This window comes from Thamnophis elegans, chromosome 1, assembly GCF_009769535.1.
Source record: "Thamnophis elegans isolate rThaEle1 chromosome 1, rThaEle1.pri, whole genome shotgun sequence".
Lineage (NCBI taxonomy): Eukaryota > Metazoa > Chordata > Lepidosauria > Squamata > Colubridae > Thamnophis > Thamnophis elegans.
The window spans coordinates 157374877-157393680 of NC_045541.1; the positions used below are offsets into that span (position 1 = coordinate 157374877).

The window sequence follows — 18804 nt, forward strand, 5'->3', positions numbered from 1 at the left end:
ATATCTGAAGGGCACTAATGAAGGCTACAATACAGATTCAGAACAGCTGAAACTGTCACTGACCATAATATCTAATTGATACTATTTCTCAATTTCACCAGATTTTTGTCATTGCTTCCCAATAAAAAACAGTGATAGAAATGCTTGTGTGACAGAAAAGGAAGAGACAAGAAAAATGTCCTAGCTATCACTGCTAGGAGAAAAAACTGTAATTAAAAGTAAGCAACAGCAGTAATAACTGGTCATTTTAATGGATGAATGGCTGAAGTTTCCTCAACAGAAGCAGAAATGTGAAAATAAATTTTCCATTGCACATTAAGCTTTCCTGAAGGTTTGCATTTATATAGCTTTAAAGCAGGAGTAAGCTACTTTTTTCTGTCAAGGGCTGCATTACACAAAAACTCTACAGGGAATGATGTTATGGGCAATATTGAAACAAGCAAAATAGAAGCCACAATCCAAAATAGAAACACCCCTCTTTTCTTTTTTTCTCTCATATTCTTTTTTCTTTAATATCCTTTCTCTCTCAAACTACAGGTTGCAGTGAAGGGACTAACAGTTCTTATCAGAAGTCTGACCAATTCTATTTCAGAAGACTTTTGGAATTAAACCAAGACTTGAATGCTACCCTAGAGCCACATGTGATCCATTCCCTGTGTAAACAAATGGATAAGTAAAACCTAAAAGCAATCTTATAAATCTTGCAACCACACAGGAAATGAGAAAGTCATTCATTCAGAAGAATCAAGAAACTGGTTCTAGCATCACAACATTATTTATGCGTATAAACCCAATCAAAAATAACAGCTGCCACTATTATTCACAAGAGCACATATTAGCGTACCCAAAATACCACCACCAGACTTTTAGACTGATTTATAATTCCCATTTTTCCTCCACCACCACATCCAACTGCAATTCTGGTTTAAAGCTGATTTTTTGACAGTTAAAATAAACTCAGCTAAAAGATTGGGGGGGGCAGGGAGAAAAGAAGAATAAAGTAGGAAAGTTGAACTGAGATTTTAAAAAATCAATTATTAAGCCTTCCATTTGGAATGAAATTGATGACACATCGTGTATTTGATTTTACCTGTAGGCTTAAGAGAGTGCCTAGATAAGTGCATCTCTCCTACACACTGAAGCTGTTCCCTAAGGTGCAAAGATGCACCAGTTTCTTCCACATTCTGGAAACACAGACACAGAAAAATAATAATACTGTAAGTTCAAAAATCACAAAAAGAAGTCTTTATAGTACAGCTAGCCAATCATCTTGCTAGATTTTACACATTCATTTGGCTGTGATTCCATCCCTGCATGAGGTAAATGGTATGTCTTGTAATTACTGCAGTGGAGCAGATAACAGTTTGCTCTAGCTAAATTTTGATTCTAAGGTTTGGGGAAATCTTAATTATGGTTGAAATGAATTGTTATTCCAAAGCCCAGACACAGATCCCTCACATCAGTATTTCCCAATATCAAATGATACTTCCAAATCTTGCAAGCAAGAGCAGCGTCTCCATTTCCTCCTGCATGATAAAATGTTAGAGAAAGACCCCTTTGGGTTTAAAAAAAGAAAAACACAGAAGGTTGAGCCGCCTTTTCCAACGGTGAAAGCAATTGCAGCCAACATGTTAAAGCAAAATCTAAACATGGAGGACCTTCATCTCTCATCCAGAGAGAAGGTCTCTTTCAGAAGCAGGAACTCAAAAACCGATCTCGATTTTATCTATAGCCAGAACATTATTTTCCTTCCTTTCCCTTCCACTTCTCCCCTTCCACAATCTTCGGGGGGAAATTCAAATCCTTAACTCTCCACGATAGACAAGGAAAGGCGTCCCCACCCCAAATCTCCCCACACCGGAGAGGGTCCTGCTCCCGAACTCATCATTTCCCCCTCCAGCCGCTTAGATATTGGGAAAACCGCACGGCCATTCTCCCAAATAGACCCGGGGAGAGAGGAGGGGAGGGAGCAGGTCCCCGAGGCTGCTTCTTCCGAAATGTGTCCTTGAATGATGGCCGGGAAGCCCCTCGCGGGCATCAAGCGTGGGGAAAAGGGACCCCGGGCCCATCGGAATGGGAAAGGGGGGAGCAGCTGGGTCCAGGCGACTACGGCGCCGGCCGTTTCTATAAGGGCCTGCGGGTGCCTTACCCTAACGAGGAGGCGAACCGAGCGGGCGAGCTCCAGGGGCCTCCGCCGTCTCCCGCCGCGGTTCCTTTTGCCGACGTCTCCTCTTTGCCCCTTCCCTCGCTCGGCCCCAACTCGGCGGGGAGGAGCCTCCGCCGAGGCCTCTCGCCAATCCAGGCCCGAGGCGGAGCCGCGATGCCGAGCCCGGAACCGCCCGAGAGCCCTCGATTGGCGCCGGGCCAGGCGAGGAGCCCCTTTTTGACCCCGGCGGCTTCCTCCGCCCGCTCGCCTTCCTCCGCCGTGCCAGGAACCGGCGGACCAGCCGCCCACTTCTGAGTGAATTTCAGGCCGTGCGCCAAGTCGAAGCCGTCGTATATACACCGCTCCCCCACCGCCACCTCCAGTGGCAGCAGCACAAAGCCATGTTCTTTTACGACACGAATACACATAGCAAAATGCCAGCGGTAGAGTAAGCTGGTAGCACCTTCGCCTAAAAGCCAGGTGTCGACCTTTGTTGCTACCAGTGTGGCTTCGTTTAACATTACATGCAGAATTAGATCCAGGTTTACACCTTTTTAAAGTCAGGTACCTGCTATGTTTGTTTTTCATTCAATATGTTAATTTTGGGGCAACCTAATACTGTACTATTATTATTATTATTATTTTAAATCAGGGGCTCCTCTATTTATTTATTTTGCAATCGTCTCCCTTGAATGTATTCTTAATGTATAAAAGGTTCCCTTCGCACATATGTGCTAGTCGTTCTCGACTCTAGGGGGCGGTGCTCATCACTGTTTCGAAGCCGAAGAGCCAGCGCTGTCCGAAGACGTCTCCCTGCTCATGTGGCCGGCATGACTAAATGCCGAAGGCGCACAGAATGCTGTTACCTTCCCACCAAAGGTGGTTCCTATTTTTCTACTTGCATTTTTGCATGCTTTCAAACTGCTAGGTTGGCAGAAGTTGGGACAAGTAACAGGAGTTCACTCCTTTACGCGATACTAGGGATTCAAATTGCCGACCTTTTCTGGTTGACAAACTCAGCATCTTAGCCCCTGAGCCACTGTGTTCCTTCTTAATGTATACGCCTCCCCTAAAAAAATCCAAACACCAAAATAAACAAAACAATACAATTAAACTTAGGGAAAGGTGGATTTATTTTTAAAATGTACAACTGAAGGATTCTTCAAGCCTTCCCTGGAGTCTACGTTGGTGTAGCCTATTAAAGCTGGGTTGCTTGTTTTTTTAGAAGTGTAATACTGACTTTAATAGCAGAGTGATAACATCTTTTTTTTAAACATAAGCTTAAATCCAGCATGTTACCAGCCTCCTTCGCATTGCCAGGGATTCACATGCCATTATTAAAAATTAAAAATAGCATGTTGTATATTTTTCTCCAATCAGTAGGCCTATCTCTCTTTTATTATCTTTCCAGAGATAAATGAAAACATCACTGTTGTTTCTGTGTGGCCAGGAGATATAATCACGGCACTGCTCAAGGTTTTTAACTGCTGAACAATACCCCTTTATCACTATGGTGTTTGTTTTAATGAGAAAAATGATTGGCTGCAGATGCTGCCCCAATTTTTCAAGGTGGCAGATTTGCCAATCGAGGGATATGAAGAAAGCTGAGAAAAGCCTCTCACTGAACAATTTAGAAAACTAAAGGAATAGCATTGGAGAAGACAGAAGATATAGTGGCTAGATTGACATATCATGGTTAATACATAGTTTGTAAAGCTTTTTAATTGGATTTCCTGCTTTCAGACTTTATATGAACCCAGAAACCAGATTATAGTTTAACGTGGAATTTCATGTTCCTAATCAAACCTTCTTTCAATTACTGTATGCACATTCCTTCTAATCAGTTCACTCTACATCAGGCATGAAATCCTCTTGCCTTCACTGCTGTTTCAGAACCAGGAGCACACGTGGCACTTATGCACATGCGCAGAGCGTCCGTGAAGGTGGATGGGCGGAGCCTCCTGCTGCCGCCACTACCAGTTCACCCAAACCAGGGCAAACCAGTAGAATACCACTTCTGATCTACATGTATCCTTTAAAAAAAAGGTGAAACATTTGATATTTACATTCTGTAGTTGTGAAGTCAGTCTGCTTTTACAGTACTTCAACTGGAAGCTACCTCTCAGTCATTTGAATCAGACTTTTCTGAAGAAATGTAAAGGTTTTGGCCTGTATGCAGCTAATTGATCTTCTACCTACCTACCTACCAGGGACGTGCAGTCACTAGAGGCAGGGGAGGCGTGGCCTCACCAGTCATGAGGAAAAGGAAAGAATTTTAAAGAATTTGTTAAAAAATAATTAAAGCCAAGGTAGTTGCTGCCAGATTCCAAGTCACAGTGACTTGGGAGTCTGCTTAGTGTTAACTATAGGAAGAGGCGAGAGAACTAGGGGCCTCCTGTGCATAAGGAATTTTTCACCTTTTAAGAGTTAAGCAAGGAGACCGGGGGGCGGAGCCTGTTGCCGAGGAGAGCTCAACCGAGCTCCTCTCAGAGATCTGGTCTGTATATCTAATTAAGATCATAGATATCACCCCTTTTTGGCTAAGAAAGGGGCAGGAAGTAGCTCTGTGTGCTAGGGTCTATTCGTAATTCACAGCCTTTCTCCTTTTTTTTGGCTGTGGACAGAGATTAGATCCAGCGGGAGCGGAGCTTTTATCTCCAGCCAGTTCTTCTCAGCTGCCTTTTTTGCAGCCCCAGACAGGCGAGCCCCCCCCCCCAGGACAAAGCAAAGTTGTTTGAAGCTAGGATTAATACGGGCGGGTCCCACTCCTGTGAGATTTATGCTTTTATTACTATCTTAAATACCAGCACCATTCGTCTTAGAGGCTTCTTTGTTTAAACGGACTTCAAAATGGCGATTTCTCTCCGTTGGTGACTGATAGGGATGTACGTAGCCGGTTTTACCTTCCTGCAGACTGCTCCTTAACAAAATAATTTTTTTTTTGTTTTTTTTGGAAACAGAGGGGAGCGAAAGCACTGTTTATTTGTTGATTTATAATGGCACCCAGGTCAAAATCGAAGCGTCTCTCTACAAATGTGCCTAAAGAATCTGTGAAGGAATTTAAAGAATTTATACCGGAATCGCAGCCCTTGTCTCCTACGCCCTCTACTGGAGAATTCTTAACACAGGAATTTTTTTTTCAAATCTTTAATGATTTTAAACAAGAAATTAAGGAATTTGTATTGGAGCTATATGGTGATTTAAAGTCTAAAATTGACCAAATGAAGGCGAATACGTTTGCAGCCGTGTCTGCCCTGTCAGATTATACCGCTGAAATAGAGAATAAATTGGAAAGTTTGGAGGAGGCTAATTCTAATTTGACTACTAATATTCAAATTTTACAACAAAAAATTAGAGACACTCAGGAACAGCTCGTTATGATAAACTTTAATAAGAAGGCATTCGCAATAAGAGTCAGAGGATTCCGCGAAAAGGAGCAAGAGAATTTGAAACAGACCTTTGTTGAAGCCCTCAGCCATGCGGTGGGAAGCCCGGGACTTAACCTTGATTGGCAGATTCGGAAAATCTATCGCCAGAATTCGTTGGTAGCGGAACAGCGACAGCTCCCGAGGGACATAATTATATATTTCTCCACAAAAGAATCCAGAAACGCGATCGTGCAAAAATTTTACAATAATAGTTTGAGAATTGATGGCCAGAACTTGATTGTCTTCAAAGAAATACCTTTCCAGATGTTAAAGGCAAGAAGGGACTATACCTTCTTAACTAAAGAGCTTAGAAATCAACAGATTCAATATAGATGGGAGGCCCCAGCCGGTATTACGGTCACATTTGAGAATCAAAAACTTCGTCTTAATTCTGTTTCGGAGGCTCGAGATTTCTATTACAAGACTTTGAAGGCGGGACTTCCTGATTCACTTGGAAAAGAGGAGAAGCAGAAAAGCGGAGTTTGAGGATTTAGACATTCTAAAATATTCACCAAAGTTGTGGATTGAATGGGGGTTTGCGACCTCTCTCCGGCAGGAAAAGGGGAACTTATTGGTGGGGTGATACTGAATGTATATATGTAAAATGCATGCAGAATGATTTATGCTGTTTAAATCTTGTTAGAAGGGAAAGTTTGAAGAGATTATTTTAAAATAGAAGGTAAACTGATTTTTGTTGAAACTAATTATTTTGAGCTAGATTTTAAACTAATGCTTGCATAAATTTGATAGTGGCAAATATTAGAGAAGCAAGGGATGAGGGTAAAATGCATGCGGAATGATTTACGTATATTGGTGGGGTGATACTGAAGGTATATATGTAAAATGAATGCAGAATGATTTATGTTGTTTAAATTCTGTTAGAAGGGAAAGCTGGATGAGATAATGTTAAAACGGAAGGTACCGTATATACTCGAGTATAGGCCGACCCGAATATAAGCCGAGGCACCTAATTTTACCACAAAAAACTGGAAAAGTTATTGACTCGAGTATAAGCCTAGGGTGGGAAATGCAGCAGCTACCGGTAAATTTCAAAAATAAAAATAGATACCAATAATGTTTTTGAATATTTATTTCAAAGAAAAACAGTAAACTAGCGGTGTATTCAATGAAATACTTCACTCACCTCATGATGCTGATGTCCCGCTGTGATGATGATGTCCCGTGCAGCCGCGGGAGCGATGTCCCGCCTCCTATGACACACGGCACAGTGATTCCTATCATTGGATCACTGTACCAGAGGAGGTGGGACATCGCTATGTGGCTGCTTGCCATAACAAGGAGGAGGTGGGACATCGTTGCAGAGCGGCAGGAGGGGGAGGAAGGGGAATCGTAAGACAGCCCTGCATTACATTAGAACGTGAGGAGGGGGGATGGTGCGGTGCGCGCTGCGCGGCAAACTGACACAGAGGGAGGGGAAACTCACAGGGGCACTGGGCCATTCACGAGTGTCACCCAGCAGCATGGCCCCGCCCCTTTTTCTCCTCCATTTCGGGCAAATTTTTCACTGACTCGAGTATAAGCCGAGGCGGCTTTTTTCAGCCCAAAAAGTGGGCTGAAAAACTAGGCTTATACTCGAGTATATACAATAAACTGATTTTTGTTGAAAGTATTATTTGAATATGTGGAATGATCTATGCTATCTAATTTTTATTAGAAGGGAAAGCTTGGTGAAATTATTTTACAAATTTGGATAAATGTTTATCTGAATACAAGGTTAAGGAAGAGGAACGGGAGAGTCTACAGGAGGTCGGGGTAAATAACAAAGAAGCAAGAGACGAGAATAAAATATAGATAGAATGATTTACACTATTTAAGCATAGATAAAGATGGGGGGCTGAGCTTAACACAAAGAGTTTCTTTTTTTTTCTTTTTTTCTTTGTTCTTTTCTTTCTTTTTTTTTGGTTTTTTTTTTCCTTTAATATATTATTTTTATTTTTAATCCATATGAATATAAGATACTTTAGATAGAAGGCAGTGCCAGGTGTGGGCCCTGGGAAGTCGGGAGGAGTAGGGATGGGGATTTTTTTGGGGGTGGGGTGGGGGGGTGTTAACATAGTCTCAATAAGAACAAGAATGCACTTATATACGGTTGTTCTTTTTTTTTCTCCCTTTTTTTTTTACTCTTTTCTTTCTTTAAAAATTTTTTTTTCCTTGGTTTATTTTACTTTTTATCAGATTATAATAAACAACACTTGAATAAAGGAATACACCAAGGAGGGAGGTAGAGGGAAAGAGGAGGGAGGAGTAAGGAAGGAGTAAGGGGAATGCAAGGAGGGTGTGTTGGGAGTAAGGGGAGAAGGAAGGTTTGAGGGGAAAGGGAAGTAGGAGGGGAGCGTTAGAGGGAGGAAAGGAAAGTTGGAGGGGGTAGATGGGGTGTATGGAGGATGGAAGTGTCAGGTGGGGTTGTGAATGATGAGTTGTGTTTTCTTTTTATTTTATTTATTTTATTTTATTTATTATTATTTTTCTTATAGCAAATACTCTGTATATAAGTGGTTGTAAAATGGAATGTGAAAATGAATAAAATATTTTTTAAAATAAAAAAATAAGAGTTAAGCAAGAGTTAAAAAGCGAAAAATTTCATATGCAAAGGAGGCACGTGTTCTCTCGCCTCCTGTAAAGTGCATTTTAGAGGCTTTTTAGAGTTCTCTGGGAGCAACTAGCTCAGTCTGACTCAGAGCTCTGGCCTTTCATGAGGGCAGGCAAAAGCAGAGTTGAAATCCTCTCTGAAACAGCTGGGAAAGGTGCATGTGTGGGGAGGGGGGAGGAATTCAAAAAGTTTGATTGCATGCAGAACCACGTTACCTTTTCAAACACACACACACAGCTGGATAAAAGTATATAAGCCCAGCTTCACTGATTACGTTTGAAAAGGCAATGTGATTCACCTGCAATCAAAGGCTCCGTTCGGAAGGTAGCAGGGGAAGGTGGGGGTATGGCAGAGGAGCTGCTTTCAAGCCGTTGGAAAATATATCCAATCCAACTTCTGTGTTTGTGTTTGTTTGAGAGTGAGAGAGGGATCCAACTTCTCTGTGTGCGTGTGTCTGTTTGAGAGAGGGGGGAGGGAGGGAGAGAGGGAGGAAGGAGGGGGAGGGAGAAGAAAAAGAATGGGAAAACTTATTTTGCAAGGGGGAAAAATGCTGTCTCTTTAAATCGGAGGTGAGCATGCCTGGCTGTGGAATTCTGGGAGTTGAAGTCCACAAGTCTAAAAAACTGCTGCCTCACCAGCCATAAAGCTCACCGCACGTCACTGCTACCTACCTACCTACCTACCTACATACATACATACATACATACATACATACATACATACATACACTACCTCTATATCTATCTAAACATTTATATAGACAAAATGGGGCCAAGGAATTTGAGGAATCACCCATCTTCCATGGTGTCTGCCCATCCAATAAAAGCTGGCAAAGTTGGCATTCTTTGGTTCCCCTCAATTCAACAGTACCATCTATTGGGGCCCAGGAAGAATGCCTTCTTTGCCACAATGCCTAACCTCTAGAAATCCATATTGAAAGTGTTTTGCAGAAAGTTGAGATAGATGTTTTAAACAACAACTTCTTCCATTGTACCATTTAATTCTTCAAAGGTTCTTGCTAAATGCATTTTTCCGGAACATAATAAATTTGAATAAGATAATTTCAGTTAGGGTTCCTCTCAGAAGTGGGTTGCTCCTGGTTGAGCCCGGATCGGCCGAACCGGTAGTAGCAGTGGCGGGAGACTCCATCCACCCACCCAGACGCTTCTGCACATGTGCAGAAGCATAGAGCGCACGTGGGAGTGTGCCCGAACCAGTAGTAAAAAAATTGGTAACCACCACTGGTTCCTCTGTCATGTGAAGGTCAAGCAACCACAGTTATTGGACTTGAGTTACCTCACAGGCCTTGTACCCATAGTTTTGGGGCTTATCTGTTCAGTGAATAAGGAGCAGTAGTCTTCACTAGTTCTCTGGTTGAAGTTGAAAAATGACAACACATTAAATGACAACGCTCATGAACTATTATAGGACAAGCTTGTCTCACCTAAGCTGTTCCTACAGAGAAAACAACTTTATGTAAGCACCAATAACAAATACATAGTTCTAGCTCCAGATAATTTTTAAATAAATTTGCTACAATTCATAGCCTTATAGAATTGGAAACTATCTCAAAAGTCATTTAATCTATTTCTATCAGAGAAAACAACTTCAATTAAGCACCAAAAATAAATATACAGTTTTATGTATATTTTTTTAAATAAATTTCTTAAAATGTATATAATTATAGAGTTGGAATGAATCAAAATAAAAAAAGTCATTTAATCCATGGTTCCCCTACCCCTGGGCCATGGACCGGGACTGGTCTATGGCTTGCTAGGAACTGGGCCACACAACTGGAGGCGAGCGGTGGGGGAAAGTGAGTGAAACTGAACCATTACCCCCTCCCATCCATTGAAAAATTATCTTCCACAAAACCAATTCCTGGTGACAAAAAGGTTGGGGGACACTGATAAATCTATCTCCCTGCTTAATACAAGGTCTATTACCACATTGCTGAAAAACATGATTTTTCTTTGAAGATATCTATCCTATTTCTATCCTTGCTTCCATCATGTTAGGCAAGAAAAAGAAAATGCATAGGTACAGTATATGTGGTACCTTGCTTAATAGTGGTGACTGTGAGAGGGATCGTGGATTCCTAATGGACAATCACTTAAATATGAGCCAGCAGTGTGCTGCAGCTGCCAAAAAAGCCAACACACCTCTAGGCTACATAAACAGAGGGATAGAATCAAGATCAAGTATGAAGTGTTAATACCACTTTATAATGCCTTGGTAAGACCACACTTGGAATACTGCATCCAATTTTGGCCACCACGATGTAGAAAAGATGTTGAGACTCTAGAAAGAGTGCAGAGAAGAGCAACAAAGATGATTAGGGGACTGGAGGCTAAAACATATGATGAATGGTTGCAGGAACTGGGTATGTCTAGTTTAATGAAAAGAAGGATAAGGGGAGACATGATAGCAGTGTTCCAATATCTCAGGGGGTTGCCACAAAGAAGAGGGAGTCGAGCTATTCTCTAAAGCACCTGAGGATAGAACAAGAAGCAATGGGTGGAAACTAATCAAGGAGAGAAGCAACCTAGAACTAAGGAGAAATTTTCTGACAGTTAGAACAATTAATCAGTGGAACAACTTGCCTCCAGAAGTTATGGATGTTCCAACACTGGAAGTTTTTAAGAAGATATTAGATAACCATTTGAAGTGGTGTAGGGTTTCCTGCCTAAGCAGGGGGTTGGACTAGAAGACCCCTAAGGTCCCTTCCAACTCTGTTATTCAATGTTCATATAAAGCTTCACAGCTCAATTTTTGTTCTCTAAGCTTTTCACCGTTTTTTTTAACTCTTAACTCCATCCAACCAGAACTTTCTCAATCTGTCTTCCTTTTAATCTATGTACTGTTCTTTTGTATATTAGTTTTGCAGTTTGATTGTCTTTCACTTTATATGTATAACCAAATTTTTACTTGCAACCAGTGTTATCTCTGAGCATAGTTTTGATAGAAAACCATAAAATATTACACAATACTACTTTAAACTCCTCCCCCCCCTTTATTAAGCAAACAGGTAACATTCCTCTGCAAAGTTAATTATAGCTATATCATCCAAGCCTAGACTCTCTTAACTTCTTTAACCCCTTTTACTTGTAAGAACCAGCAAATGGAATGAGGCTTTGGCCTGAGATCTAAAAAGGCATCGTCACTGGAGTGTTGCCTGAATACAGTAGTGTAATCCAAAGATTCTCTAACCATGCCTATATTTGCATTAGCTTAGTAAATATGTACCTATCATTGCCAGTTGGGCAGTATATAAATAATACTACACATTTATTAAATGTATATATAATTTATTATTAATAATAATAAAAGTAAGCAGTGGAATGGTTTGTTTCTGAAAGTTGTGAATGCTTCACCACTGGAGGTTTTAAAAAGAAATTGAATAGCTATTTGTCAGGAATGATATAGGGTCTCCTGCTTGAGTAGGGTTGGACTAGAAGGCCTCCTAGCTCCCTTCCAACTCTGTTATTCTGTTAATGTGGTAATAAAATAAATATACCCCTCTGTGTTTGTAAATACTAGTACAGTACTAATGCCACCACTATCCAGAATTAAGAAGGAGCCAATTTTCCCTCTGTTAGTCAAGTTGCCAGTTGGCTTTCTTCTGGTTGGTAAAGCCTCCCCTTCTATCACTAATCTCTGTGAAATTGCCTACAAAGGGTAGACAAGATGCTGCTATACCTTCTTGTTTGTCATCCACAACATTTCCCAAATGATGTCCTTCTCCGCTTTAGAGGAGTTTTACTGTCCCAGGAACAAAACAAAGCTTAAGCAGTATAATACTGCCATGTCCATTTTAGATTAACCAGTTCTACCAGTTACTGAAACCAGCAATTCATCTTTAACAGCCAGAGCTGCCATGAGTCTCTCAGGTGTCAGCCAATATATCTCCCTTATGTTCTCTTCCCCTTCTTTTTCCCAAAGTTCCTGTGATTTAAGATTTTACCAGCCTAATACCGTTTTTGTTTTTGCATGTCCACAGAGATATACAAAAAAGACAACATGACAACTGCAGGACTGTCACAGCATTTACCTTCAGCTTATATTCATTCATTACTTGCTGCTACTTGTTTTACCCTACACATTCTTAAGGAACACATTGCCATTGTATTCAACTTTGTTTCTTTTGACATATCTAACTTTTAAACCAATGTAACAAAATACTTGTACTCATATAAATAACCTTTCTAGCTTCTTTTGACATTCATTTCACTCAACAAATGCATAGATTCAGTACTTTTTACCCATAGCTGAGTGTTTTAAAATTAAGGTGGCTTTAAATTGGCCACTTTCACCAGGATATATAACATATTTAGTAGGGCACTAACTATATATTTCACTTTGTATATTTTTCAGTGGAAATTACCTGACTTTGTGTTTTTTTTCAATTTGTTACCGTAGTAACTTCAAGAATCTCATCTATTGGTATCAATATTTGCCACAATTCCCCAGTATCTCAGTCTCCCTTTTTAAAAAATAAAGCATGCATTCATTCATTGAAAGACACCTCAGTCATTCAAACAAATCTAAGCAACCAATTCAGGCCCAACAACTATAGTAAAAAATAGCTGTCAAGATTTCACTAGTTTATTTGCAGTCTTAACATTTCTTCATACAATAATCCAAATAAATTACTTGCTAACTTTCTATTGACTTACTGTTATTTATGATTATCTTTAGTAGACTTTACCTTCTTCTTTATCTTCTTAAATAACACTTTCCAAAAAGGCCTTAAAAACATTATTTCCCCAAACATTGGGGTCAAGATGAGTAGTTCCCATCAGGAGAGAATATGAATTTGAGCCAGGTCACATAGTGTTACTATTGATTCTTGATGACTATTTTAATTTGGTTATTTCTTGTGAGCTGTCCAAAGTCTCATTGTTCAAGTTGGGCAGATACACACAGATAACTTAGATTAATGGGGTCTAGGAAAATAACTTCCTTTGCTGTTACTTCCACCTTATGAAATGTCATCCCCCTGGAGATGAGATTGGCCCAGTTTTCTTGGTCTTCCTTGTGTGTGGGCATCCAGCCTTGAGCATGGTTGATGCCTTGAGTGCTTCCTCCACCTTTTAACTTATCTTTTAACTTTTGTTTTTTTATTGTTCTTTATCCTGTTTTATGTGTATTTTAATTGTACCTTTTTATATTTTATTATATTTACCTAGAATTTGTCCAGAGCCACCTAGGCAGCAAGGCTGGGCGGTACCTAAATTTGATAAATAAATGTGATCAATACTGACCCACAGAGTTATTAAAGTAGCATTTAGTATTTTCATAATTTTAGTATCATTTTAATATATTTTTCATATTATTTTCATGTTTGAGGGTTGATGAACAAGCTCAAAGTTCATAAAGGTGTTGATGAGCTGAAGAGTTTGGGGACCCCTCCTCTAAGCAATGAATCTTAAGTTTGAATCCAAAGAGTTCTAATTTTTCAATAAACAATGGCTTAAGATATTGTGTAAAACACCCTTAATATACTCTTCAATTCAATTCAATTACCTTTAAGGAAAAAATGCCTTTGTCAATGCATTCTGCAAATGATTTGTTTTCCTCTAGGAATAGATTACATATTGTATTCTTTAGGATATGGGTTGCCAACCCGCTGGCCAGGCTGCGGCCCATTAGGAACCGGGCCCCATGAATGGAGGGTGAGTGCGTGCGCATGCGTTCAGCTCCATTTGTGAGAGTTGCAGGCACTTGCGCTCATGCACAAAACTCCACTTGTCTGAGTGGCGGCCACTCACACAGAACCATACTCTCCCCCACTCCATGGCCCATTCGGAACTGGCCATGGCTTGTTTGGAATTGGATCACACAAGCAGTGTGCTAGTACACATTCATCTCCCCTTGTCCAAGTGGCAGACACTTGCATATGAAGTTCCACTTGTGCAACACTGGACACTTGTATGCTAAGCTCCATTTGTGCAAGTGCAAAGAATTGCACGTGCTTGCTTCTCTCTCTCTCTTCCCCCGCCTTCCTCCATCATCGAGCCACCAAGCCAGAAAGGTTGGGGTCAGCTGCTCTAGGACAAAAGTTCTCATTGTCAACTGCATCTCAGTAACTACAGGTAATGTGTAGTTAGGAAATATCTTAAAACTTCCTTGGGTTTTTTAGAGCAGATAGGAGAACTGCATATAACAATGAAAAGAAACAGGATTGCAATATATATGTGAACAAATACAGCCAGGCCATCTATAAGCAAAAAGTGACTTATTTTGAGCATCTGCCTCGAAGGCTCAAGTTTGAGTTTTATACGTTGAGGAAAGTGTTGATGTTATATGGGGGGTTTTGTTGTGTAAAAATGCAATTTAAAATATTCCGTCTGTCAAGATCAGATGATGATAATTGGAGGCAAAGCTACTTGAAAAAGTTTGCAAATTACACTTTTCTAACTAGTTTTGCAATCAATTCAATCAATATCATAAATATGTATGGATTCAGGTTGTATTTAACAAATATGTAAATATGTTGCTTTTATACATGAACTAAAGTCACAGGGTGCTTGATGTATTTGTACATTGTACCAAAGGAGAACTCACAAAGTACCGTGTCCCACATCTCATGAAAACATACCAGAATTATGGGATCACTGTGCATCACCATCCTATTCCTAATGGAGGTACACCAGATATTGCCAGATGTTGTGTTATTCTAATGAACTGAGGAACTGCCTTGATAGTAAACAAAAAGCCACAATACAGTTGAGTTCTGGTATTCTAGTCATTTATCCTCTTTAAGTAAATTAAAGTGATTCAATCACTAAATGTTCATCTGCCACCTCTGTGCCAAAATTTGACTTCTATTTGCTGCAATCAGCTTTTGCTGTATCATTCCAAAATACAAGTTAGAGATGCATAATTTTTTCTGCTTTCTACTACTACTTTACTACTATATGCCAGAATTCAACTTTTTAATCAATCATTTAACAACCAAAGGATCAATCTGTGTAAATTTTATCAATTAGCTTTGATAGCAATAATAGATTCATGTAAATCCTGAGCCTTAAAGCATCATAGTCCATTGGTTTCAATCTGCAATTTATTAATAGGATTTGGGGAAACACGTTTGTTTTAAACTGCAAAAAACTGGGAGTACATTTTAGAGATTTTATAGAGAAACACAAAGATTTTAAATAGCTTTATGCTCCAAAACTGAACTCAAAATTGATGTTTTGAGGTATTACACAATATTATAACCATAATCAGAGTAAACTTCTTTCCATTATTGTAGATGCTGTGAATAAAATAAAGACATACAGTCAATAACCAGTTCAAAGCCTTACGTTCTAGCCAACAATTTAACATTGACATAACAGCTTGTACACTAATAGAGAACATGTTACTATAGAAACAAAGAGAATATAAAGTTGAGATGCCAAGAAAAAAATAAATCTCAAAATAATGACTGCATAGATTTGTTGTAGGCAGCCATCCAAATCTTGATCAAAAGGGAATAATAAAGTCTGTTTTAATTAAAGCATTCTTGATGGAACAAGACTTGATACCATCTTCTGGGAAGATGTCAGATGCAATCCAATTATTAATCTTCACTGTGATCCAAAATGAAATCAATAAAAAGGAACACACAGGATGTTTTACAAGATGCCCTTATGAAATTGTTGTCCTCCACTTTTTTCTGATAGAAACCCTAAACATGCAGTTATAGAAATTGCACCTGATCACAAAAGGGTGCAGTTTGGTTTATAGTCTATACTATATACTGTTTGCAGAATTAAACAAGCAAAACAAATAAAAGACAGAAATGTACTAGTAGGACAAGTCCTGAAGCTAACTGAGTTAAATATTTAAGGTGTAATCATGCAAACGGTTAACCAAAGAAAAGTAGTTCTTAACAAATGAAGTCAAAATCATCCCGTTCCTGATTATAGTTGAGTACATGTTGTCGGATGCGAGAGGAGTCAGTCCAGGTAATAAAGTCCTCCATGGCCCTGGTTACCAAGAATGCAGGGTCTGTTACAACTTCTGGTCCCACGCGGATATGTCCCTGCTCCACGAAGGTCACAGCAGATTTCAGGTTTTGCGCCATATGGAGCTTTATGAGCAGACAAGGCAAACGGCGACGGCAAAAGGAAGAGGCTGAGACTCGATCACACTGTTCAAGAGAGCTCTTAGAGGGTACCACACCCATGGCATAAAGTTTGTCCAGAAGAGCAGCAGTACTCCTAGCCCGGAAACCTGCTGATTCTGGTACATCACCCAGGTCTCTGATCCGGCGTGCTAGTTCCCGAACAGCCCGACTAAGCTGATTGTAGCGAGTGTAATCTTCCCTCCGTTGAATACGGAAACGACGAAGCACACGGAGCTCAGCTAGATTGCCTGATGCAGCTTCCCAGTTCACCAGGTCTAGCTTCTTGAGAAGCTTCTCCTCATGAAATTTCAGTTTGCGCACCATGTTCTTCTCTTCGACTGCCTCAAGGGGAGAAACACATTTAGCTTATTTTTTACACACTATGACATGCCTCTAAAAGACCAAACTTAGACCAAACTTTTCTAAGTTCAGGAATACAAACACATTTTAAAAAATAAACAGAAAATAGCTGCTGCTTATAATTACAGTAATAAATTACTGTAATAAACCTGATACGAGAAGATATCAGGTTTCTACCAATGCAGCTGACAAGTTTGTAATGATGCACCAGAACCTTGTGAAAAAGCTCCATTTTTTACCTACAGTTCACAATTTAAGAGATTTTTATATTGGTAAAGTTAAGTTAAAGCGGAGGAAGGAAATACATGCACCAAGTCTTACTTGAGATTTTGAAGCACAGTTTTAGACATTAGAATTAGAATTCTTTATTGGCCAAGTGTGGTTAGACACCGGAAATTGTTTCTGGTGCATAAGCTCTCAATGTACATATAACAATAGTGATAAGCAGTGGTGGGTTGCAGGCGGTATGCCCCGGTACAGGCGTACGGGAGCCTGCCCAGAGCACCGGATACTGTTCCGGTATGGTGCTCCAGAGGGCCCACTCGCCCACCCAAGCTCCTTACCGTTTTTTTAAGTCTTCGGCGCTTATGTGCATGGCACATACAGCGCCTGTGCGACGCTCCGCTGAGCAGCTGGGGCGTTGCGGAGGCTCGTAGAAGCCGTAAGACACATGTGCGCACTGCGCGCATCTATGTGGACACCTGGCCCGTTCCAACTGTACCGGTTGGAATGGGATCCGTAACCCACCACTGGTGATAAGCAACAAAGTTATAGTCATAAGAAGATGAGGGGCTAGGTAATAAGGAAGATGAGAGTAATGATGGTAATACTGCCTTTTTAGAGAGTTTGATAGTGTTGTGGGAATTACTTGTTTAGCAGAATGATAAACCAAACTCATTGTACATATGTTGTGCACTGACAAATAAAGATGATGATGATAGCATGGGGGGGGGAACTGTCCTTGCAATACTTAACACACTTTTAACACGCAATACTTAATACACTTCTTTGGGAATGGGCTCCTTTAACTTCAGAGTTAATACAAACAGAGTGAATTGCACCCCCCTCCTTCCCCTCCCCAGCTTTGGATATCCAAAAAGTGGTATCTGCTCATCAAAGTCTACTTACCCACTCGCTACGCCTTCAATAAGAAAAAACAAAATAAAATAAAAAACCTTGCCGCGTAAAAATCCCGAACTCGCAGTAAGCGCGGAGCCAGAAAGTTAACACGAGTTTCCCACGCGGGAGAAGGAAGCAGCAACGGCTTCCTGTTCCGGTCCCGGCACGCCAGAGGGGGTTTCCGAGCATAAATTTATGAAACAGGAAGAGGGGATTCACACCGATCACTTCCGGGTTGGCTTTCGAGTTCCTTAGCATGCAACAGCAGCCAAGTGGAAAGCGGGGCAAGAAAGCTTTAAAGAATTTTTGCTGCAGTCTATTGAAATCATTATTAAAATCTGTTTTGAGGAAGCAATTCGGAGGTAGGGTAATTATTTCGTGAAGTTTACGAAATGCCATCACTCTGCTAAACAATCCCCACAACACTGTCAAACTATTTACCAGGACTGTATTACTATTATTATTCTCATCCTTCCTAATACCTATATCTTTCTACTTATGACTATATCCATGTTGCTTGTATCTTTAAAATTTATATTGCTTCATTTGTTTCCTAGTATAACTTGATTGCTTATTAATAACCTATGACTCACTAAGTGTTGTATCTTATGATTCTTGATGAATGTATTCTATTCTATTTTTCTTTATGTACACTGGGAATATTTGCACCAAAGACAAATTCCTTGTGTGTCCAATCTCACTTGGCCAATAAAGAATTCTATTCTATTCTATTCAGTAGCTTCGAGGGGCAAGCAGTAAATAAGCACGATCAAAACAGCAAGAAAAAAAACCTGTCATTCCTATGACGACCCAAAGGTGCTTTTTTTCAAGAGGCAACTGGACTTTCTAGTTTTTCAAAAAAAACAAAAACCTGAAAGTCCAGTTGCCCTCTTGAAAAAAGCACCTTTGGGACAACCATGACCTGGATGACTGAGAATCTCCATAGACATTCTTATGACAAAGAATCCTAAAGCCCCTTATCCGATTACCTAATAGTAATTGAGCAGAATTGGAACCAAGGGGC

General features: G+C 40.2%; 2 protein-coding genes across 4 annotated transcripts in view; both read right to left on the bottom strand.

Annotated features, from left to right (window-relative positions):
* Positions 1-2668, bottom strand: part of FBXO34 (F-box protein 34) — a 71088-nt gene extending 68420 nt beyond the window's left edge. For both annotated transcript variants that reach the window (XM_032236366.1, XM_032236359.1), the window contains exon 1: positions 2150-2668. The gene's annotated coding sequence lies outside the window, so the exon portion shown is untranslated. The remainder of the gene's footprint in view (positions 1-2149) is intronic.
* Positions 2669-15136: 12468 nt separating this feature from the next.
* Positions 15137-17929, bottom strand: IMP3 (IMP U3 small nucleolar ribonucleoprotein 3). Of its 2 annotated transcripts, none has more exons than XM_032238887.1 (2): positions 17790-17929; positions 15137-16643 (listed from the first exon to the last, which is right to left on the bottom strand). In XM_032238887.1, exon 2 carries the CDS (start codon positions 16623-16625, stop codon positions 16062-16064), a length of 564 nt encoding a protein of 187 aa, XP_032094778.1. In that variant the 5' UTR covers positions 16626-16643; positions 17790-17929; the 3' UTR covers positions 15137-16061. The 2 variants fall into 2 exon arrangements, with proteins under 2 accessions (XP_032094778.1, XP_032094769.1); XM_032238878.1 differs by having other exon boundaries at positions 15139-16639.
* Positions 17930-18804: the final 875 nt, after the last annotated feature.

Coding starts and splice junctions, on each gene's coding strand:
- IMP3 (XM_032238887.1), bottom strand. CDS start 16,625: ATGGTGCGCAAACTGAAATTTCATGAGGAGAAGCTTCTCAAGAAGCTA.